Genomic DNA, 23,037 nt, shown 5'->3' with positions numbered 1-23,037 from the left:
GTCTTCTTAGGTGTACACGAAGGCGGTAAAAAGCATACTTTGTGCAGACGACTTTTCTATGTATAACATTTGATACGAAAAGGCCCCAACTTATTTTTTATCCGATATCACTATTTGCAATTATATGACGTGGTATATCTCTATCATTGTATGTGATCGTTTGATCGTTTGTGACATGGTATCATAGGCTGGGCCTGTAGGTGTCTGTGGCCTGACACGGTCTCTAAGATGTATCGTGTATCTGCGTGCCCTGGCATGGCTCGTCTCGTCGTCAAAGTAGAAAAGGTATGTGGAGAGGAGGCGATGGAGAAAATGACAGCTCTATACAGTCATCAACCAGAGGTAGCGAGACATAGCTAGCTATGTATCCATCCTCCATCGTGAATAAGATCTGCCATCGGGGCATCCTGCCAGTAGATCTGCCGCCATTCATCTTCAAGCTCGGGGAGGCCTTCAACTCCCACAGGGGGAGGTAGGTCTACATCACCAAAGGCGAACAGCTGTCGCCAGTCCGGATAGTCGCGAGTTGGCTCGATGGAATCCACCTGCATGCTGGTTGAGAAAGGATCGTTCCTTTCCAGCGGGCCAACATTAAGTCGGAGAGGGGCAATCCAGTTATTAAATTGAGGATTGGGTTGTGGTGAGAGGGTCGTTTGTTGGAGAGGGGTGGATTCGGGGGTGGGCACACCGAAGGAGAGTGGTCCGGGGGTTTGCATGGTAATTGATGGAACAGGAGAGGCAACGGGCATCTTATGCGCGTGATGAGTGTCGCCGAACGGCTTAGGTCGTTCCGTTGTTGCCATCCGAAGATCTTCTTGCAGACGTTTGGAGTCCTCGAAGAGTCGCAGAATTGTGCCAGCATGAACCCAGTATTGAGCTAACTCGCGCAGCGAGTAAGAGGCAGAATCGAAGCGGCGTAAGGCATTGATGGCAAGAACTGGATTGGAGAAGCGGAGCTCAACTCGGACTTGAATCATGGCCGTGAAGAGGGTATGGACGCCAGTGTACCAAAGGAACTTCAAGCGCTCATGCATCCTGAGCTCTTCAAAGATTGAGGCTATGACTCCGGCGGCTGCACTGCAAATTTCTGCGTCGTGAGGGCCATAGTCATCGGAATAGGCTGAGGCTCTGGGATGAGGCCGATGCAACAGAATGAGGAAGTTGTTGTAGGTCAAATGGAGCATAGCGGACCAAGGATCCATATCAGATGCGCGAAGCCGAAGATTATCAGGAAGTTTCAGAGACCAAGTTGCCAGTGATCCGTCGGCTTCTTGAAGAACGGCCTTTCGCCGTTCCTCACTTGCCCGAAGTCCAAATCGATCGCGAATGAGATACGAGATCATCGTACAAAGTTCGGTAAAATGAATCACGTAGTCTGATTGTACAAGAGGACCGCAATTCTCAAAATCAGCGGGCGTCAAAGGAGACACGTCGGAATCATCCAGATTGCTAATTGAAACTTGATTAGTATTCACTGCAAGTTGGCCGTTTGGAATGACTTACATCGCTTGAGGTCGGCCATATGACAGGGAGATCAACACATCGAATTGGACCAGAATGAACCAAACTCTCCGCCACATTCGCCGATCGCGAGTCACGAAGCTACTGGAAACGGGATTACGGTGCATTCCAAGTCCCGTGGCGATACGTGCAGCGGCCCCAACCCAAAAGTGAGCATCTGCAGCAACATCATCATCTGCGCTATCCGAATGCCACGTTAAAAGAAGGGCCGCTTGAACAAGAATGTCGCGATTTCGCTCGATGCGATTGTCGAACAGATACTTGGTGCGGCGGAAGAAAATTTCTTTGAGAGCGTCTCGCTCTACTTTTGCACGAGAAACATGCGCCCCAACCAGCAAAATTGCTTGAAGGAGTAGAACTGGCGGAGGATCTGCAGGATCCCGGTTCCGGTATTGCGTCATGAATAAATCTTCGTCGATGATAGGGTACCCCGGATTGACATATGTGAAATAAGCCTGGACCAATTCATCTGCAAGAGCCGGTTCTGGAAGTGTTAGAGCATCCATAAGAAGCTGATCATGACCCGTCTTCATTTGACGTCGTGGGATTTCGTTGCTCGCAAAATGGTATACATCGTCATCTTGTTCTCGTTGTTGTCGAAACAAGAATGACATATTCGAATGTTCATGTCCGACATAGAAGGCGCGCACGCCTCTTTGGATCTCTCTTCTGCCGGATTCCTCCTCATCTATCAATTTAACGAGATGTTGCTCCATCTCCGTGTGTGCCTCGTGGGCATGCGCCATATCGGGGCCGTGGCGGCCAAATGTCTCTGATCCCGTGCCTTGCTGGAATCCATTTTGCGGAAGACCCCCAGATACCGGTGTAGCATGACCGCTCTGGAATGCAGTTGGAAAACTTGGTGGTAGTGGTGTCCCCGCTGCAAGGGCCAGGTTTGAAGTGGGATCGGATGTGGGTAGAGGCCGAGATCGGATCGGAACGGGATCTAGGATTGAGCGTACTGCAAGACGCTTTTTCTTTTCGTGTATGCGACAGTCGGCCTTTCCAGAGGCGCGACAGTTAGTGCAGGGTGTCCCGACGGTACGGGCATCGCAGCGAACCTTGCGCCGGTGACAGTGGACACAAGCTGCGGAGCCTAAGAGTTTTTTGAGTCACCGGTTAGCGAGTCTAATGGCGCAAAAATAACCGATAACCGAGAACAAAAAGAGACCGCAAATCAAGATGCACAAGGATCAGGCAGACAGGGGGCATTTGCACAAGCGCTTACCTTGTTTGCGCTTGCTCACCCCATCCACCGGGAGCGGCGAGGGGGCGTTATCGTTGACGGAGGACATGGCAGGAGTAGCATTGACATCATTCGTCTAAATCGGCCACGATTCTGCATTATTCGAGTCACCAACACCAGTCACTTCAAGGCATCGTGGGCGAACTCCGAAACGATTGCCGAGGATAATGCGACAACAAAATTAAAGAAACAAAAAAGTCGGGAAGTTGAGGGAACTGCGGGATCGGGTCTCTGGTGGAGACTCACGTGGATGCGGAGAAGCCGATTACGTAAAGATATGGGTCAACCTTGGAACCTTGGAAATTAAGGAAATCGTATCACAAGGTCATATTCCTCCTTGGGACTTGCGTTGGAATTGATATATCGTATACCCAGTCAATGCAAGGATGTCTTCATCTTCTGCTAGGACACCACTTTGGTGGGCTGAATACTGCCGTAGTTTCCTCTGGTCCATGGGTTGATCTATGTACATATTTGCCCGCACAGCCATACATAACGGCAAGCCACAGCATTGCGAATTTTATATGTATATACTACTGCATATTCTAGAACACTTAAGTTTCTGTTATGAACTACTTTTTTGTATGTTTATTTAGTCAACTCGAATCGCTAATGAATCTCATTTGGCCCCCGAAAGACCTCAAAGCACCGTTGGAGTTGGTTGAAAGAATCATTGAACGATTCAGGCGATACTTACATCACTTGGAACAACATCTCTCCCGCCCTACCGGAACAAATCTGGACGGTAGCTGCTATTCTAGCGGAGGTCTTCGTCTTTATTGCGTACCAGGCTGTGCCTAATACGCAGAGCCTCAATGACCTGATGTCTAAGCCACATACCTGAACAGTCTATAAGCCAGGCATACCAAGATGAATAATAAACCAAATGAACATCTTTTTCAAACCAAACCATATATCTAGAACTTCTCGCTTCAATCTAAGAATAGAGAAGAAAGCCAACGAGATCAACCGATCGGCTAAAAATACCTGAAGCGCTAACGACTTCCGTTTATCTAAGTCTTCTCGACGGAGTAACGTTTTTAGATATAGGTAAGAAATGCTTCTGAAGATGACCGGAGATCAATGCATCTAATATAGCAAAAATGGATAGGAAAGAAAGAAGATAGTAGGGAGTATGTAGATACTATACGGAGTGGGTCCCACCTATTATTGGTGCGCCACAACACTAGAAGCGCCCTAACTCGAACCCTGGAAGATCTACAGAGTACCACACTTGTATACAACATTTCGGCTTCACTTCCTTATAGTTTTATAACCTCTGCCATTGACCCCTAGGCTGACAGCTCCCTCATTTCAGCCCAGGAATTTATACAGGGAGCCAATGACGAGTGGAACCTTCACATCCAATTGTATTATGTACGGAGTGTTTAGCAATCAATAGATCGACTTGCTTTTTAGGACGCACGGACTTTATGCCAACTCAGCTCTTGGCTGCCAGCATTTGATTTGGGATTGGAGTCAATAATCTCCCGAAATAATTCAATTTATAAGCGGCAACATCATACTCCGTACACCGTATCCCTTGTTCGCTCTAATTGTGAAGGGGGCATTTATTTCATTATTGGTAAGGCTCCCTCAATTGAACGCTTTGGTGTGTGGTATAAGCCCAAAGGGTCCAGACCTCAAAGCAGCGTCTCGAGATAGTGTACCGAGCCCTTCCGAGCTATTTGAGATGGGCCCAAGCTATTCTAAAAAATGGGTACTCGAGACTGGCGGCCCCATTGGGTTGCCGATGCTTCCCACTCTTGGCCAATTACCCCTGGACAACACCCCAGTGATCTACATACATAAACACGAGAAGGGATAGTTGCATATACGGGTACATACATAGTTTCGGAGCGAAGATCTCTGGCTTAACCGAACTGCTCTACTCCGTATTAAAGTTGCGAATCATATCCCCCTGCGTCATCCACCACGCTGCGGCTCAATTGTATTGAAGTATTTAAGGACTCCACACCACTCTTGTATAACTCCCTAATATTTGAATGTATTCCTAATATCCCATTGTAATTTCAGCTCTTACTATTATTTTCATGGGTGTACAGCCTCGAGGGCGCTCAATAATCCAATAGACATGAAGCCGTCTATCCTATTTTGTTTCATCGGACTAGGTGCTGCTTTACATCTAGTTTCACCTCGCCTGACAAAAAAGTTCGAGCTCAATCTAACTTGGGGCACCAAGGCGCCCGATGGAGTTGAGCGTCAACAAGCCTTGATCAATGGCCAATTCCCTGGGCCGCCTCTCATCTTTGATGAGGGCGACGATGTGGAGATAACAGTGAACAATTTCCTGCCATATAACACCACAATGCATTGGCATGGCATTGAGTGAGTCTTCTCGGAAAATAACTTGGCTCACCACTAAGACAAAAATAGGCAACAAGGAACATCATGGTCAGATGGTGTGCCTGGAGTCTCGCAAAGACTTATTGCCCCTGGCGGAAAATTTATTTCCAAATTCACTGCTTCACAATACGGAACATACTGGTAAGTGGATCTTCCTAGTAATAAGTTTTATTTTACTAACAGTTGAAGGTATCATTCACATTGCGCGGGACAAATAATGGATGGCCTGTATGGGCCGATTTATATCAGGTTTGCTCATACCTACCCGAATCGAAATCCTACCTATTCGCGCAGGCGACTGAGTGATTATGACCCAGGCCGCGAGACATTACCACAAACTTGGCTAGCATGATATCAAATGACACACGAGCACATTCTCAAATCAACAACGCCATTCGAGATCCCAAATTGCTGATGATTTCCGATTGGTATCACAATACAGCAGAAGAGCTCCGGGATATTGCAGTTTCTGCAAACCTTGATACACTGTAAGCCCCATGGAGGCATTGTGAGAAAATGGGCTTATAACGATTCTAGATGTGCAGATTCTATCTTGATCAATGGCAAAGGTAGAGTGCGCTGCGTCGACCCTGCCTATTCGACCAGTCTGATTCCTGCCCCATTGGCTCCCCTACTCCAGGGCATGAACTACACAGCAAAAGGGTATGTAATAACTCCCAAAGTGCGGGTTAGAAAGCTGACATTTAGTTCAATATAAGATGTCTGCCAGTTAAAAATACCTTTGCTCAAACAACATTTTCGCGGCATAACTACACCGCAATCCCAGCATCCATGTTTGACCAATGCAATGCCACAGAGTCCAAGGAGGAAGTAGTCAAAGTTGATCCTTGGAAGGCCTGGGTAAGCCTCAATCTCATCGGTTCGGCATCGGTCTCCGTCCCAACAGGTATGTTTGATGTTGTACTTTACCAGATACATAGGTTCCAAAAAGAGCAAGCTAATCCCGTTCGCTGAATACAGTCTCTATCAATAATCATTCTCTTTGGGTATATGAAGTCGATGGTCGATACATTGTACCCACCAAAGTTGATGTATGATACTATCCATCTCACTTCATATTCTGCGAAGTTATAAACATCGCACTAACCAAGAATCATTTTCTAGGCACTGACACTCAGTAACGGTGGTCGCTACTCTGTTCTAGTTCAATTGAATAACACACCAGGCAACTACCTGATCACAGCAGCGAATGCAGGACTCAATCAAAAAGTTGCCGGATACGGCACTTTCTCCTATGTCAACGGTGACCCCTCCGTCGTGGGAACACCCTCAATCAACTACGGTGGAAACAGCATGAGTACAGATGTTGTTGTCCTAGACGAAAATAATATTAGGCCACTTATCCCAAGTCGACCTAGTGCACAAGCGGACCAAACCTACCTGCTCACCGTTGGCCGTATTGAGAAAGCCTGGAAATGGTCTCTCAATGGAGATCATTCGTACGGTCTGTCTCTGGAGTCTGAGAAGCCGATGCTATGGGACCCTCAATCATACGCAGACAGTGACCTGGTTATCGCTACAAACAACGACACCTGGGTGGATATTGTTTTCGCGGTTTCTGGTAATGCATCGACTCTCCAACCTGGTCATCCGATTCACAAGCACTCAAACATGGTTTATGTCCTGGTTAGTTACCTTGAATACATCCTTCGAGTATAAATTTCGTTGCACGGATTCTGATTTGTGTGTTCAAGGGTGTCGGCATGGGCGAGTTCAAGTGGGCTTCTGTCGCAGAGGCTCAACAGGAAATCCCAGAGATGTTTAACCTGGTCGACCCTCCGATGAGAGGTATGAGATACAAAGCTTTCGTTGTGGTTGTTCTAGTGCTAGGAACTAATTTATGGAATAGATACCTTCACAACGCTTCCTGCCTTGCAAGGTCCAAGCTGGTTGGCAGTTCGCTATCATGGTAGGTCTCCCAATCGCTTTTCTTCCTCTCTTCGCTCTTCTCATTTCCCTATTTTTGAAAACCAAGAAGCTAATATGGTTTGGTTTGACAGTGCAAAATCCTGGGGTAAGGCATCAATCCATGTAGAAACTCTCGCATCTTCCGCTAACCAGATAGGCCTTCTTCCTCCATTGCCATATCGATCCGCACCTCACTGGAGGGATGGCGTAAGTTACCAGTATCTTGAAGTTAGCATTTCACAACAGATATTAACCAAGCTTCCAGACTCGCAATCTTGGATGGCATAGATGCGTGGCCTAGCATTCCTACACAATATGGCCCGAGGGGTCATTGGGGGAAAGCTGGTCAAATAGAAAGCATTACGGATGATCATGGCTATAAAGGGTAACCACTTTTGAACTCGGTTTTTCTATGTTCACTTCATATGAGAAATGGCACTGCCCTATGTGGATGAATGGATGGGCGGTCATTTGGCCTAGCGGTTGTCGTTGGCGACATTTGGCGCACTGCCACCTTGCATCCCCGTCCATCCTCGGTTTGAGTGCCGTTTGATTTCAAGCTGCCGGACCGCCTCCGGGTGATGACTCTTTTATTTCTTTATTTTCATACTTATCAATCATAATTCTTTCAAAAGTATGCACACAGCATGGGCCAAAGACCAGGACAAACTAGTTTGGAACAATACCCTTAAGTCTAGCTTGTCCTTCCAGACCTGCCTTCATAATCATACCGAAGATCTCAAGATCTTCCCTAGCATCCTTCGAAGTGGTTTTAGCCGGCTTACTCTCAACAACAAATGCATAAAGCTCCTTCATTTCCAAAGTATAAGCATCCTCATACGTCTTCCGAACCACAGACTCCCGGAATGAGCCATCTTCCAACTTCTCACGAATGTGCATAGTGGTAGGCAATCCCTTGACGTAAGGCGAATCAAAGCAGACCTTGACAGTCTTATTCCCACCAAAGACCTCGATCGACGCGTCGAAACGGGGGACATCATCAATTCCAGACTCGTAAGACACAGCAAAAGAGGGATATTGGAAGAGGGCACTGGAGTAAAAAGAAATCAACATATCGCCCAGAACCACAGATATAGAACTCGCAACTTACCTCCAGAACGGCGGCCCCTTCGCAGAGCACAGAGAAGCACCAAGCACAGCCGTCGGCATACCAAGAGCCTCTCTCATGGCACTAAGATCATGCGAGCCAAGACTTCCCAAGTTCCTCCACTGAGCAGCGGTATCAGGCGTAACCGGAATCCCCAATTCCGCCGTCAAAGCCTGTTCAAGGAACTCGTTTGTCCTGCTCGACAATTCCTTCACATTCTCTGCTCTGTAATCAGAGAAAACCTTAGGAAACGTACCAGACTGACCAACGAAATCCGAGTTCGGGCCGACGATATCTCGCACGCGCGCATAGCACACTTGATCAAAGCTTCCTATTTCCTTGACGGCGTCGATGAAGCTACTCGCATACCGCCGCATATATCCCACCATCAGCTTTCCGGAGGTTTGCTTTTCGAGCTCGATGAGCTGGTCCGCATCTTGCAGGGAGAGAGCCATGGGTTTCTCGATGAAGACGACTTTGCCGTGTTCAAGGCCTAGTACTGCGTGGGGAACGTGGAAGGCGTCGCTGTTGGCAATCATCACGATGTCTACGTCCGGGGAGGCGCAGAGCTCCTTTGCATTGCGAGTTGTGTTTGGGGTGCCCCCAATGACCTTTTTGGCACAGTGCTCGAGCGCATTGTCGGAGACATCACACAGGTAGGTGACTTGGAAGTAATCTGAGAGGAACCCGAGAGTTGGAATGTGGGCAACTTGGGTGATTTCGCCACATCTGGCTAGAATATTAGCATCAACTGAGCACAGCCCTTTCGCAATGGATTCCTTACCCAATTATTCCAACGCGAAGGATCCTGTTGCCGGTGGTCATCTTGAATGTGTGTTGTGATTATCGGCTTCCCCAATGACGTAATAGTTAGAGAACCTTAAGGTTCCAAGGTTGAAAGATGATTCTAACAAAATCTCAGGGAATTTGTGCAGGACAATTAATACACCAGGTTAGATGTTTCGAATGAATATGCTGGGGTAAATTGAATTGAAAGAGCGCTGATCCGATGCCCCGCGAGGTGGAACAGCTCTGGAGCCCCGCTGAACTTCGCTGAACTTCGCTCTCAGACGCTTTTTGTTGACACATTGGCTGAATACGAATACCGTCAACATTAAGATCCCTTGCAAAATAAGACACATAGTAGGGGAGAATATTGCATTTACTCCAACATTGAAATGTACAGATTGTAGACTTAGTCTTGAAGTCCCGCAGATCAACACCGTTAACTACATGTAGTTTGGCCACCAAACGTCAATACCTATTTGTTGGAGGTCAACTTTTGGAGACAAGCACAGGTAGGACACTAATTTCTTGGAATGGGTACCTTAAAGCAGACGAAGAGGAGAGAATCACTCAAACCACGTACTATGTATTCAAAAGCATTGCCTATCAGCGTAATGTGTTACTTCGTCATAGATCTATAGAAGCTGGGATCATACATGTATTCAGATTTTCATTTCCTCATTTCCTCATGTGTTATGGTTGCATCTTACTTTATTACGGCTTCCTTCAAGCTATCTTGGGCTGATACATGCAAACTCCCGGCTCTGCCATCTCATGACATTACTGAGGCTCCAGAGCCCCAGCTGAACAATCTATGATTCAGAACTTATGGGTATATTTTTTCTACTATGATAAGGAGCTAATCTTGCAAGTTTGACATCAAAGCACAAATCAACGCTGCATTATGTCTAGCCTTTTGCCGTCCCCAGTAACGCCGGTAGCCTATTGCTCTCACACTCAGACAGCACCACCCGGGAACACGTAAATTGAAAGTATACAGAGAAAAGGAATGCCACTAAGGCTGCACGACCTGGATGTTGTTCTTCTTCTGCAAAGAGGAATTAAGGTCAGCACTGCCCATATCAAGTCCCCGGGATATGGTTCCGGGCTTAGGAACAGCCATGAAACAGGAGATTCGCTTACCTTCCAGGTATCCAGCTCACCCTGCTTTGACTTGTACTGCTTGAGCATGTCCTCCAATACTTGCTTCAACCCATCCGAGTTGGTCTTGAGTGTAGGAAGCACATCTTTGACGGTGCGCTCAACTAAAACGCCATTCACCATGCGGAAACATTTGCGGTCTGCGGCGAGAGGGTCGAGGGTTTCAATCACAAGTCTGAAAAAAACAGGTATTAGCATTGTACATCTTCGTTGAGACATCGCTGGTTGTGCTCGCTTGTGGTAAAGCCCCCAATTCCGACTATGCTGGGACAGCGCATAACCCTAATAATGACTCACTTGTGCTCTTCTGCCTCTTGCTCAATATCACCGATCTTTTGTGCTAATTGCTGAAGGGTGTTCTTGAAGTTGGTGTATTGGTGCTGAAGCTCTGGATTGAGGGGTTCGCATCAGCTTCCGCGAATTCTTAGGGTTTGCAGGGACAATAGTAAAAGCATACCCTGCTGCTTCTTAGGGTCAATCTGTTTCTGGCTAGACATGATGGCTGTTTGAGACGGTGTGGTCGGCACGAGAAAGCTTGAGAAATTGAGATGACGATGCGGGGCGGTTGCTTTTTGGTGTTGGTGGAGGTCACTATTATAGTCCTTTTGATGCACCTCTCACCTCATATCTGAGTCAATTTAGCTCTACATCTCACATAGATCTACTCAAATACCCAAAACAACTCCAATATTATTAAAATAATTCTTGATTCAATTCTATACTGTCAATTATATGCTCTTCAAGAAGTAAGTTGGAGATCACGTGACTGATATCGGAGTTTGCAATGTTTGATTGTGATAGTAACAAGATGATCAGCTCGACGCCATCACTTACCTCTACAATGTAAAGTAAAGGTCGCTTCAGGTCGGCAAGACTACTAAGAAGCTATCTTCTTAAGAATTACAAGCTAAATAATGCTGATAACATTGTCTTTTTGGAACCTTGGAAGACTACCTAAGTTGAAACTGGACTTCTAGGGCGGTGTGTCTCTCTGGCAGTAAAAGGCGGTAAGGCTTTGGCGCTATAGGGAAAGAGGGTCGACTCCGCGGAATCACTCTACTTTCTCATAAAGTCACCCCCACGCGGACCAGACCGAGTCGTACATTGCGAATACCTCAAGTCCTAAACCTGGCTTACGAGCCTGGCTGAACGACATGTCTCGCAACGATATGGGCCCTCCGGCCAAAAGGCACAAGGGCTTTGGACACCTCCCTCCAGGCCTACGCGACGCAAAACGCAAAGACATTGACAACTGGGAGACCAATCGAATGCTCACCTCTGGTGTAGCGCAACGACGAGACCATGAGGGCGACTTCTTGCCCGAAGATGAAGAAGCGACTCGAGTTCATTTGCTCGTCCACGACCTCCGGCCGCCTTTTCTCGATGGTCGCACGATCTTTACGAAGCAGCTGGAGCCGATCTCCGCTGTTCGTGATCCGCAAAGTGACATGGCCGTATTCAGTCGGAAAGGAAGCAGGGTCGTTAATGAGCGCCGACAGCAGCGCGAACGACAAAAGCAAGCACAGGAGGCAACAAATGTGGCTGGCACAGCCCTAGGGAACTTCATGGGCATCAAAGAGGACGAAGGAGACAGCGCAGTCGCCCTGCCTATCGAGGAAACCTACAAAGGAGGAGGAAACAAATTTGCCAGACATATGAAGAAAGGCGGTGGTGGCGCCAGCGCTTTCAGCAATAGTAAGACCATGCGCGAACAGAGAGAGTATCTTCCTGCATTTGCCGTGCGCGAGGATCTAATGAGAGTCATCCGTGATAACCAAGTTGTGATTGTCGTTGGAGAGACTGGATCTGGAAAAACCACCCAGCTCACTCAATTCCTACACGAGGATGGCTATTCTAAGTTCGGTATGATCGGATGCACGCAGCCTCGCCGTGTGGCTGCTATGAGTGTCGCAAAGCGTGTCAGTGAGGAGATGGATGTTGATCTCGGTGCACTCGTCGGATACGCTATCCGTTTCGAGGATTGTACAAGTGATGAGACGGTGATCAAATGTGAGTTTCTCCCTTTCTGGGTTTCATCCTTTCCGCTTTGGTGTGATCATGTAGCTAATCTATATACTAGACATGACGGATGGCGTTTTACTACGTGAATCTCTCACCCAAAAGGATCTTGACAAGTACTCGTGCATCATTATGGACGAGGCACACGAAAGAGCTTTGAACACCGACGTCTTGATGGGTCTTCTCAAGAAAGTTCTGACCCGACGCAGGGATCTGAAGTTGATCGTGACCTCGGCAACGATGAACTCCGAACGATTTTCGCGCTTCTTTGGCGGTGCCGCAGAATTCGTCATTCCTGGCAGAACCTTCCCTGTTGATCTTCACTTCTCACGCACACCTTGTGAAGATTATGTTGATAGTGCGGTTAAGCAGGTCTTGGCCATTCATGTATCCCAGGGCGCTGGTGATATTCTTGTCTTCATGACTGGACAAGAAGACATCGAGGCAACCTGCGAGCTGGTCGAAGAAAGGCTGAAGCAGCTGAATGATCCGCCGAAACTCAGCGTTTTACCCATCTACAGTCAAATGCCGGCCGAGCAACAGGCAAAGATCTTCGAGAAGGCCGCTCCGGGCGTGCGCAAAGTAATCGTGGCTACGAACATTGCTGAGACCAGTCTGACGGTCGATGGTATTATGTTCGTCGTGGATGCAGGTTACTCAAAGCTGAAGGTGTACAACCCGCGCATGGGTATGGACTCTCTCCAGGTCACCCCGATTTCCCAAGCCAATGCAAACCAGCGATCTGGACGTGCTGGACGGACTGGGCCAGGCAAGGCCTATCGTCTATACACAGAGACAGCCTACAAGAACGAGCTTTACATTCAAACTATCCCTGAGATTCAACGAACCAGTCTTTCCAATACCATACTTTTACTGAAATCCCTTGGCGTGAAGGATCTTTTGGACTTTGACTTCATGGATCCTCCCCCACAAGAGACAATCTCCACCTCTCTTTTCGAGCTCTGGTCGCTGGGTGCTCTGGACAACCTGGGAGAACTTACACCTATCGGAAGTCGTATGACGCCATTCCCAATGGATCCCCCTCTTGCCAAGCTCATAATCATGGCCTCCGATGAATACGAGTGCAGCGAGGAGATGATAACCATCGTCTCGATGCTTTCGGTTCCAAATGTCTTTTATCGTCCCAAAGAACGACAGGAGGAATCCGATTCAGCCCGCGAGAAATTCTGCGTTCCAGAATCCGACCACTTGACCCTTCTCCATGTTTACACTCAATGGAAAACCAATGGTTTCTCCGATGCCTGGTGCAACAAGCACTTTTTAATCTCCAAAACCCTCCGCCGCGCCAAGGAGGTCCGAGATCAACTTCTCGACATCATGACCAAACAAAAAATGCCCATCATCAGCTGCGGCACAGACTGGGACCAGATCCGCAAGTGCATATGTTCGGGCTTCTTCCATCAAGCCGCACGACTCAAGGGCATCGGCGAGTTCATCAACCTCCGCACCAGCGTGACCATGGCCCTCCACCCCACAAGTGCCCTTTTCGGTATCGGCCACGTGCCCGAGTACGTCGTCTACCACGAGTTGATCCTGACGGCCAAGGAATACATGTCCACAGTGACAGCCGTTGACCCTCATGTAAGTTGCCACTCACCCATTTCCGCCTGTATGTCATCTAGTACTCAACTAACTCGTTTCTCTCAGTGGCTCGCCGAACTCGGTGGTGTATTCTACTCCGTCAAAGAGAAAGGCTACTCGCAGCGCGACCGCCGCGTGACAGAAATCGAATTCAACAAGCGCATGGAAATCGAAGAACAGATGGCAGCTGACCGTGAACGCGATGCTGCCAGGAAATTGCGCGAGCAAGAGCGCAACGACCCTGCCCGCCGCAGAACTGAAATCGAGGTTGGCGGAAAGTCCGCTGTGCGTAAACCTATTATCAAGCCAGGACGTAAGGTTGGCGGTTTGACTGCTTCGTCTTCTTCCTCCTCGCGGCCTGGGGCCAATGTTGATGGGGCCCACGACGGGGGTGGAAGTCGTCCTGGAAGCAGTGTGGTCAAGAGGCCTACGGTGCCTCGGAGACCAGGACGTGCATTCTAGTCTTGGGGTGAAAATTCATTCCATTGGGGGGTTGAGTGCCCTGCCTGTACAACATCATTTCGTCTTTTTTCGTCTTTTAAATCCATCTACATGGATCTTGTTCAATCGATACCCGCCATTGCGTTCTCATTCTGCTCATCTCCGAATAGTCTGATCTACACCCAGACTATCTCCGAAATAGGGCCCGCTCATCTCCGACTAGTCTGGTTTACACCAGGCTGTTTCCGAGGTAGAGCCATATGAATAGCCCGCTATTGCGTTCGCATTCAGCTTATCTCCGAGTAGTCTGATCTACACACAGGCTGTCTCCGAAATAGAGCCATATGAATAGCACATGCTTGTCCAACAAGCCAATCTTGTGTAAGTAGATAGGTCAAATATGAACAACATTTTTCACCTCGATCAAAGACGAAGCGTACAGGACTAGAACAAGGATTGGCTAAAAAGGTTCCAACGCGTAAGGATATCTAAGAGACGACATTCCCCACCCCATCTGAAGATCGAAATGAACCAACCCCAGATAGAAAACAGAATGAGCCAGCATGGTATTGAACGAAGGCTTCGAGCGCCGAGTACAGCTCAGTTGATAAAGTTGACGCAGAAAAAGTGTAGGATCAAGCTTCCGAAGATGTAATCGGCGAAGGCCCTAGAATTAGAGATGAGCATATGTATTCATAGCGTTGGAAAAACAATCGTGGCATTGAATATCACCACAAAAAAGACAAAAGAAAAAAAGAAACTCACCTCTCATGCGAAGTACCCGTCCCCTGCTCTTCACTCTCATCTGCAAAGCGCGCATTCTTCCCCTTAGAGCTCGGCTTCGATCCAGAAGTACCGCTATTGCTAGTTTGCATGCGCAGACTTGCCGTAAGGACGAATTGACCAACAGCAGCACTGAAGCCACTGAGGAAGGCATTGAAGGGCTATACAGAAGGTCAGATTGTTAGTTGTTGGTATATAGATTTCCAATTGCAGGTCACACGTCGTATAGGCAAGACAAGAGAAAAAGAGGGCGAAGAAAAACAAAACAGCTGAAACAGCATTTGCCAGCCAGAGCTTCGACTTACATAGTTTCCAGCTAGAACACAGTACACGAACTGCAATCCACCAACAAGAACCAAGAACGCCATGAAGGCATCTAGGAGGAGTGTCCGCTGCGGCGTTGTGGATGCATACTGCTGCCAGACATGGCCGGCGATCTCAGCGGCTGAGGCATTGGTCTTGAGGGTTGTTGGGCCTGAGGAGAGTTTCGGTGTTGTGGGCGCGGGCGTGGGCGTGGAGGGTGCCGCGGAGGTAGTTGAGGCCGCGTGGCGCTTGGGAGCCATGATTTTGGGATTTGGGGGATCGGTGATGACTGGATTGTGTAATTGGCGTTGAATGGATTGTAGAGAGTACGGATGGAGATTTCACTGGAAAATTGGTGCAAGGACGGTGGGTTGGAGGACAATAGCGGAGTAGAGAGTGCTGGTTGATGCCAGCTTGGAGCTTGTTATCACTGTGGTCACGTGGTGGAGTAGACCCCGATTTGGAAGTATACAATTAAGTGATAACGAATATTCTATTATCTGTTTAATGGTCTAATGGTAGAATAATTGGCTGATGCATTGAGATAGTGTTGTTTTTTTATTCAAATTTGTGTTTGATGTTGGGTATACAGTGTTGCACGATACGTCGCCGATATAATGCATGAGAGAGAAGAGGAGTACTATAATAACAGTGAGGGGAGGGGGATATCATTCAGTAACCAACGCCATAAATCATCACATCATTAATTGCCAAAGCCTCAGGTGAGAAAGAAGCCGCCATTTTTAAAGAGGCAGGGAAAACCACTCGGCAACATTAGTTCCGTTTGTTGGCTGAGAATCATCATTTTCAACATCCATCTGGAAATCACGCATGACTTGATCCCATTCCTCCCAGCTGAGCTGACCGGCGTTGGGGAGGGGGGTCTGATTCAAGAATGGGTTCACCATGGCTGTGTTGTAGGGCAGGCTTGCGGGCAAGCTTGGTGCCGAGATATTATTCTGGGCCGGTGGAGCATCAAGAATATCGTTTGAAGTAGCTAGGATGTTTGTGTCAGGGAACATGTTTCGAAGAGCGCCCAAGTGTCCATTGCTGAGGTCAATATTATAGTCTGTATCGGACATAATCGGTGCTGTTGGGCCTGATTGATTTATCGAGGGCGAATTTGGCATCTCCATTGGCATATGAATCCGGGGAAGGGTATTAGGACAGATTCTTTGAATAGGCTCTGTTGTGGTGGGCAATGGTCCAAAACTGGATAGCAATTCTTGATGTTGCTTGGACCGGGTGGCAGCAGCTCTTTTCATTAAGGCGGCGAGCGGCCGCCACAGCATGCCCTTCTTATGTGTGGCCTGCGTGGCCCATTCCGTGTATATCTGACTGACAGCATTCCAAGCTCGATCGGTGACAGGGCAAATTGGTCGGACGCATATCTCAGACAGAACGAATGCGACTCCATGCCATTGCATATTGGTACGGAACAACCAGCCCCATTTGGCGGTCTTGGGATCAGTTTCAAGCAAGTGGCCAAACTCGAGGACCTCAATTGCAGTTAGAAACAAGCTCTCTCGGGTTGCTTGTGACACATTTCCACGGTCTTTTCGGGTCATTGGGTGATGAACGATCAACCATAATTTAGCAAGGATCAAACGCCCAACTGTGGCAGCGCACCATTGCGCGGGGATGTTCATATCACAGTGCCTGATATAGCGTTGTTCACATCGATCACTGATAATTTGAATCATCCGTCCAGCACGATCTATGGGTGGCAAACTGTTAGGTGAACGAAACTGGGCGCCGGGACACACGTAATTTGCTCTCCGCAAAGCGCTCGTGATCTCACAGCGAATGAGGCAGAATGTAGCATCCGTGCAGCCTTCTCGCTCTTTGGGGGCCTCTTCCATGTCGGGCGACAGGTCGTCGTCATTGATATTTAACGGAAGTAGAGTATCGTACATGCTCTCGTGAATGAGCGGGTCCGTTCCATGGTCTTCAGATGAGCGGACATCCAACAGCGAGATATGCCACCATAATCGGCGCCGCATCTCCGTTTCGAACGGTTTCAGAGCGAAATTGGTGCCGTCCCGGTGTAATCCTAAGCTTTGAGCAAGGCGTAATACGATCGATGTCATAGACCACACGAACTTGCTATCATCTTCTCGTCGCACGCAGACCAAGAATAGGACAGCGGCTTGCAGAAGGACCAAGCTTTGTGTATTCAAGAACCCAGCTTTTGCCAGCGCTTGCTCTGTGGCAAACCTGTACCGCTTGACAGCAGTAGCTCGGTCCTCGCCGAACTGGAACCAACAGTCATCGGGCTTCATGCTGACAATGCTGGAAAGATACATGGAAAATACCAGTGCCTCTGAATTTTTGTCCAGGGCATCTGGGTGCTGTGCTGCCTCGGCAAACAGGTCTCTGGCAGTCGGTCGATGCACGATGGTGATCAAAGGAGCCACATTTTCCCGATATGTTTCCCAAAGTACTGAGACCTTGGGCGCGGGGGGATGAAACTCTCGAAGAGACTTTGAAAGTGAGTAGAATCCAAAAAGGAACCCGTCGTGTGAGCCCGAATGAGAAGACCCTGGCGAAGGTGTATCATCTTCCTCTGACGATGAATGATCAAGGATATCTTGCAGCTCCTCGATCTAAAACATGTTAGTATGAGGTACGCTGAGTGGCAAAAGAAAATGAGGGATATCTACCTCGTCCCCAAGACTAGTCCAGAGCCGATTGCTGACATATCGGCTCCGGCCTTCATCAATGACCAACCGCCCAAATTCATTCTCAAACTTATTGGGAGCAAGTTTCTTCGGATCCGAGTTTTCGAACGGACAGTCACCTGGGCCGGCAGGCTGGTTCTGTGACTCAGTCGAGACAGACGTGGGCGCACTCGGTTCGCTCCGACCGGTCGAAGATCCAGTTGTAGAAGACGATGCCTGAGTCGGGGTGGATGCACCGTCTGTATTACCACTACCCCTAAGATGATCAATAACACCCTCCAAACGACGCAACCGCGAAAGCAGCTCCGCGTCCGGTGGACGCTTCGATTTCCGCGGCGCACGGCCAGGAGGGGGAAAGATGCAGTCGATGCCGGCTTTGGTACAGTTCGAACACGGGGATCTCTTGTTGCATCGGACTTTCCTGCGGCGGCAGGTCACACAGCTGCGAGAGGTCGAGCTCGGGGGTTCTGCAGCCGCGTGGCGGGGAAAGGTGGCGGTCAGGTTCGTAGGCAGTGGGGTATTTGGAGAATTATTATTGACAGGAAAGAGGTTCAGCTCCTCTGGGGAAGCTGAGGGGAACGACATAGTGCTGGAGTAAGGAAGTCGGGTGTCTCGCTTCCCACATTCTTTGACGCCTAGTTGTTCAACAAATAACTGGCAAAAATGCGAAAATAGTAAATCGTATAATGCATCAAATTATCGCTTGGGGGCGGTGGAATGCGGGCATGTGACTGGCTGATTAGAGTTCAAATCTGCTATGACTCAGCGCCGGGTCTGGCCCCCAGGCCCGGGTGGAGTCGCCGTCCCGTTTAGGTAAAAGGCCGTTATCTCCGCTTAGTTATCTCCGTTTGACTCCGTACACTTCGTGGAACGGCCCTGGAGATGTATAGATACGGTATATGTACAGCCTCTATCATCAGATTCAGCTCAAATATAGCAGCGCCAGATATATACAAAAAGAACCATGTATAGGTAAGTTGTTACCACGCGAGCCTCGTCGAAGCGCGCGCTTAAATTTACGTCTAAAGAGAGCCAGTCAACCATCCATGTGAAATATGATAGCTATAGAACTCACACCGCGGACTCCCAATTTTTGGTATGTTCATTGAAGATGTGACTCGAAACAAATAGTTAACCAACCTAACATATACGATGATATGGAAAACTTCAGGTCTTACCCATAAAAGCTTGTTCGGGCGAATGCCTTTGGGCCATACTCTTCTTCGAGAAGATATGTATAAGCGTATGGAATGTTGATCGGAATACCCTCGAGGAGACTGTCACGCAGCGGGAATATGTCGCTCTCGTATACAGGTGGTGCCACTATTATTAGTTAGGACAGTTATATCTTACCCGGACTCTATCAAATATATATTTTGCTTTCAACTATATATTTTACAACACCAATGCATTAAATATACATTTAAATCAAAAGTAGTAGACAGATAATTGGCCAATAAATCCAATTGATTTAATATCTAATGTAATAACCACATGCCTTGCGCAATGCAAGCAATATGTTAGGCATAGAGCGAATCAAACTGTCAATTGCACCTTGATCAAGTGCATCCCATGCAGTTCAGATACAGCGCCTAAAATACCTCCAGCCCTCCTCGCTTCTATCCATTTCTATCAATTCGGGGTATAGGAATCGTAATTTACCCTTTAGCATCCACCAAACTGGTTCAACAAGGCTCATATAAGGTGAATGTGGAGGCCAAGTCTCGACATATAGTATTACCCGTTAGCGAGAATAGACAGATGGCGCCAACATACAACCCACCTCATAATGATGTTTATCCTTGCACGTTAGCGCTCACCTTCCGGCTCCACCACCAGGCTAAGAGAGTTCTATCAAAATCACAACCCTTTATGCGGCCGAAACAAACCTACTAAGACTATTGAACGAGATTGTTGAATTCGGCTGAATTAGGATTATACAACAAGAACATAAGATATATCCAACTTTAATACTAACAAAAACTAAAAACTAAACGTCTTCGAAGATGAGAATGAAAGAAAACAAAGACAAAAAAAGAAATGAACCCGACCCGGATCGAACGGATGACCTTGAGGTCTGGAATCTCACGCGCTACCGCTGCGCCACGGGTCCATTGGATACTTTATTCATGCTTTTGAATCCATATGACGACAAGCCGCTTTTGATTTCGGGATAGTCCAAATAACCCTGCTCATAACCGTGCTAGGTATGGGTGCTGCGCGCTTGGCACGGTTTGCAGCCGGATGCAATACCATTCGTCGATCTCTATCCATAGCTAAAAGCCGAGGAGGCGGATATTCTAGAGGCATCACACCTTTTGAAGGAATACTGTTATTCGTCAAACCTATCATCATACTTTCTCACGCCTTTGGATGCCCGCAGTCTTGCAAATTACGTGAGAAAGTTGGCCGGCTGAACTTGACTCATTATGGAACACATTTTTGACCCCATAGAAGAACAATCCAAGCGGCATATCCATGGATCGAGCCTGCAATGTTCCACCACAGACTTGCCCCACATGGCAATGAGCTTGTCTTGAGAGTCGCATGGGCAATCTTGGCTGGGTTCTACATATATGTGAAACGCAGATTGCAAACTGATATGCACATGGCTGACAAGGACGCGCATCCCGCTAACGCTATATCCCGTTGGCGTTCCCCAGCCCGAGGGAGCTTGGCTGCTATCAACATAAAGTGGCGCTCAGAACATGATCGGGGCACACGCGTCCTCTCCTATAGCATCATTTTAGTCTGACCGCTGCCCGGCCCGCAAACTTACACGGCTCGATAGAGTGGGTTGATATAAGGTTGAGCATGGATCGCTCGACTAAGAAATTACCTTCCGCAGCTACTTCGGCATAGCTTCGGCTAAATGTGCATCCATCAAGGACACTGCCTCTGCGTCAAAGTCTTCGGGTAACTGATCCGAATGAAGCCCCACCCGTTCCCAGCAATGATCTCCAATGTTGCTGTTATGTGTTGCAGCGACGCAAAAGACCCATCATCTGCATATTAGAGTATGGAGGGTAGGAATCGACTGATCAACAACAGCGAATCGTGGCTCACTTCCGAACGTAATCTGCACGCCTTGAAGCTGGCCAATCATGTAAGACTACGCAAGAAGTAATCCTTTATGCTATGCACTGGAAGAAATCCCGAGCCCGAGCCTCAACTCCGATCAGCAGATCTTCCTGCTTGCGGCCATAGCAGGAAGGTATTGAACACCGAATTTGCCTAAGTTGGAAATTGCTTCGATTTCTTCAAGTTCTAGTCTTGACTCCCGATGTCGACTATAAGTGGATCGGGTTTCTTTTCCAATAACTCTACTTAGGTGGAATGGTCCCCTCAATCGTCACTTGGATTGGCCTTGAAAGTGGAGTATTCTGGGAGTCGTGGCAGCATGCTGTTTTCCAGATTATAAGGGCAAAACAAAACGCATTTTCACATTTACACCGTTTAGGAGAATGTTATACCCGTGGGGAATTGCAGGGGAAAGAGGCGAGCTAGTTACAAAAGCAGGGCCTAAAGATATTCGGAGATGTGCCCGTCTATTCCATCAATCACGGACATTGCCGTTAAGAAACCTTGCGCGCTAAAATGCTTGTCAAGACACAGAAGTGGACACGAGAGATCAAATCTACGGATTAGTTCGCAACTTATAGATAACAAGCAGAAGAACCGCATAAATCTCCTCAATGGACCAGCATTGATATAGTATGCATGCAATTGACTGATTGGCCTCGGAAATCGCGTCCTACAGCATCAAATCTACATCTAACTCTACAAAATACATACCACATGCCAAAGAACACATTTTTCGCTCGAATGTTCCATAGGCCCACTTGTCCGGTATACCGAGAAAATCAGGGCCGAGGGGAGACTAGCTGTATCCTCTATCACATGCTTATACGAGTTGTCTTCTAGCTCATCCACTTAATTTGTGGTAGTGTCAATATGTGCGGGTGCCCTGGCTTGGCATAAGTAGTAACCTCCCCAACTGGAAGCCGAATATGCGCTCATTGTGGAGTGAACAACAACTGAGACATGCATGCCGATACGCAGATATGGTTCAATGGCTATTTTTTATACTCTTTCATGAAGACGATCTATATCCCAATGAGACTATAACGGGTTGTTAAGTGGATATTGCCATGCGCTATTATTTCACCGAGGTATTCTGGGAACTGGCCGGTGAGATTTTCCAATTTTTGATACACACTCTTACGTAGTGAAAAATCATACGACTATGGAGTATGGAGTAGCCAAGCTATCTTTATATATCCCAAAGTTGGAATTGACATTTATTTCCCTCATCTCCACAAATAGGAAGCTATAGCGAGAATAAAAGGCGCATGAACCGATTGGGGCAATCGGCCCTAACCGTCGGGCACTTTCGATAGGCCAATAATGGACTGCCGATGCCAATGGCTTTTCAGTGGAGATGTAGTGGAATAATGATTCGCTATGTTTAGCTTTAGGCTTTCAATCTTCATTCGGTTGCATTTACAAGTCAATTTATTACAATAATATCCACGCTGGTGCCTATTTCCTCCCTGAGCCAGCCACCGTGAAACAATAATCCTAGATCACACATATGTATCTGTATGTACGGAGTACCGGATTTTAGATTTTCCCGATTGGGGTGCCGCTTTATTAGGGTCGAGTATTTCAGGGGTCCTAAACAAAATATTAGGTATCTTAGGTATCTTTTGTATGGTTTATACATACAAAATATACTTAGGTACAATATAGCCATAACATGAATTTTCTCGACTCTCGAACAAGTTAAGGGAGGAGTACGGAGTAATAGTACTCAGATATGATATAATTCTGGCCCAATTGGTTTAATACTGGGACTAATAATCCTAGATATCTAATAATATGAAGGAATAAGCATCATTCAGAAACACTATACATAATGATTGCATATATTATATCAACATAGATTTGTTTCTTTTAGTACGCTTAACATTCCCTACTAGAGCTAATAATACTAAATAAAATATATTTCCTTTGCACTATATACATTTTTTTACCTCCTCCCTAACTATCTCGAGGTTTAAGAAAATCTATGTTATGGCCCTGTTAAC

General features: G+C 47.5%; 7 protein-coding genes across 7 annotated transcripts; 2 read left to right on the top strand and 5 right to left on the bottom strand.

Annotated features, from left to right (window-relative positions):
• Positions 1-356: 356 nt before the first annotated feature.
• N7471_012552 (uncharacterized protein) lies at positions 357-2,931 on the bottom strand (the record flags this gene model as incomplete). The annotated part of the gene is made up of 3 exons (XM_057285271.1): positions 2,750-2,931; positions 1,504-2,617; positions 357-1,449 (listed from the first exon to the last, which is right to left on the bottom strand). The coding sequence occupies exons 1-3, from the start codon at positions 2,814-2,816 to the stop codon at positions 357-359; spliced, it is 2,274 nt and encodes a 757-aa protein (XP_057131537.1). The 5' UTR covers positions 2,817-2,931.
• Positions 2,932-4,862: 1,931 nt separating this feature from the next.
• Positions 4,863-7,274, top strand: N7471_012551 (Multicopper oxidase type 2; the record flags this gene model as incomplete). Its single annotated transcript, XM_057285270.1, has 11 exons — positions 4,863-5,116; positions 5,165-5,275; positions 5,452-5,622; positions 5,672-5,797; positions 5,854-6,041; positions 6,116-6,186; positions 6,260-6,781; positions 6,850-6,943; positions 7,005-7,064; positions 7,156-7,169; positions 7,221-7,274. 11 exons carry the CDS (start codon positions 4,863-4,865, stop codon positions 7,272-7,274), a joined length of 1,665 nt encoding a protein of 554 aa, XP_057131536.1.
• Positions 7,275-7,732: 458 nt separating this feature from the next.
• N7471_012550 (Gfo/Idh/MocA family protein) lies at positions 7,733-8,996 on the bottom strand (the record flags this gene model as incomplete). Its single annotated transcript, XM_057285269.1, has 3 exons — positions 7,733-8,114; positions 8,175-8,900; positions 8,956-8,996. 3 exons carry the CDS (start codon positions 8,994-8,996, stop codon positions 7,733-7,735), a joined length of 1,149 nt encoding a protein of 382 aa, XP_057131535.1.
• Positions 8,997-9,836: 840 nt separating this feature from the next.
• Positions 9,837-10,758, bottom strand: N7471_012549 (putative prefoldin subunit 2). The gene is made up of 4 exons (XM_057285268.1): positions 10,576-10,758; positions 10,416-10,506; positions 10,101-10,293; positions 9,837-10,005 (listed from the first exon to the last, which is right to left on the bottom strand). Exons 1-4 carry the CDS (start codon positions 10,613-10,615, stop codon positions 9,973-9,975), a joined length of 357 nt encoding a protein of 118 aa, XP_057131534.1. The 5' UTR covers positions 10,616-10,758; the 3' UTR covers positions 9,837-9,972.
• Positions 10,759-11,272: 514 nt separating this feature from the next.
• On the top strand, positions 11,273-14,201 carry N7471_012548 (putative mRNA splicing factor RNA helicase (Prp16); the record flags this gene model as incomplete). The annotated part of the gene is made up of 3 exons (XM_057285267.1): positions 11,273-12,128; positions 12,199-13,739; positions 13,806-14,201. The coding sequence occupies 3 exons, from the start codon at positions 11,273-11,275 to the stop codon at positions 14,199-14,201; spliced, it is 2,793 nt and encodes a 930-aa protein (XP_057131533.1).
• Positions 14,202-14,780: 579 nt separating this feature from the next.
• Positions 14,781-15,526, bottom strand: N7471_012547 (putative oligosaccharyl transferase subunit Dad1; the record flags this gene model as incomplete). Its single annotated transcript, XM_057285266.1, has 3 exons — positions 14,781-14,847; positions 14,946-15,124; positions 15,269-15,526. 3 exons carry the CDS (start codon positions 15,524-15,526, stop codon positions 14,781-14,783), a joined length of 504 nt encoding a protein of 167 aa, XP_057131532.1.
• A 483-nt stretch (positions 15,527-16,009) lies between these two features.
• On the bottom strand, positions 16,010-18,532 carry N7471_012546 (putative C6 transcription factor; the record flags this gene model as incomplete). Its single annotated transcript, XM_057285265.1, has 2 exons — positions 16,010-17,872; positions 17,930-18,532. The coding sequence occupies 2 exons, from the start codon at positions 18,530-18,532 to the stop codon at positions 16,010-16,012; spliced, it is 2,466 nt and encodes an 821-aa protein (XP_057131531.1).
• Between the last annotated feature and the right edge of the window lie 4,505 nt (positions 18,533-23,037).

The sequence above is a fragment of the Penicillium samsonianum genome, assembly GCF_028829775.1.
Source record: "Penicillium samsonianum strain IBT 33392 chromosome Unknown utg000007l_segment0_segment0, whole genome shotgun sequence".
NCBI lineage: Eukaryota > Fungi > Ascomycota > Eurotiomycetes > Eurotiales > Aspergillaceae > Penicillium > Penicillium samsonianum.
The sequence above is the reverse complement of the archived record's forward strand: the minus strand, read 5'-3'. Positions and strand labels throughout refer to the sequence as shown.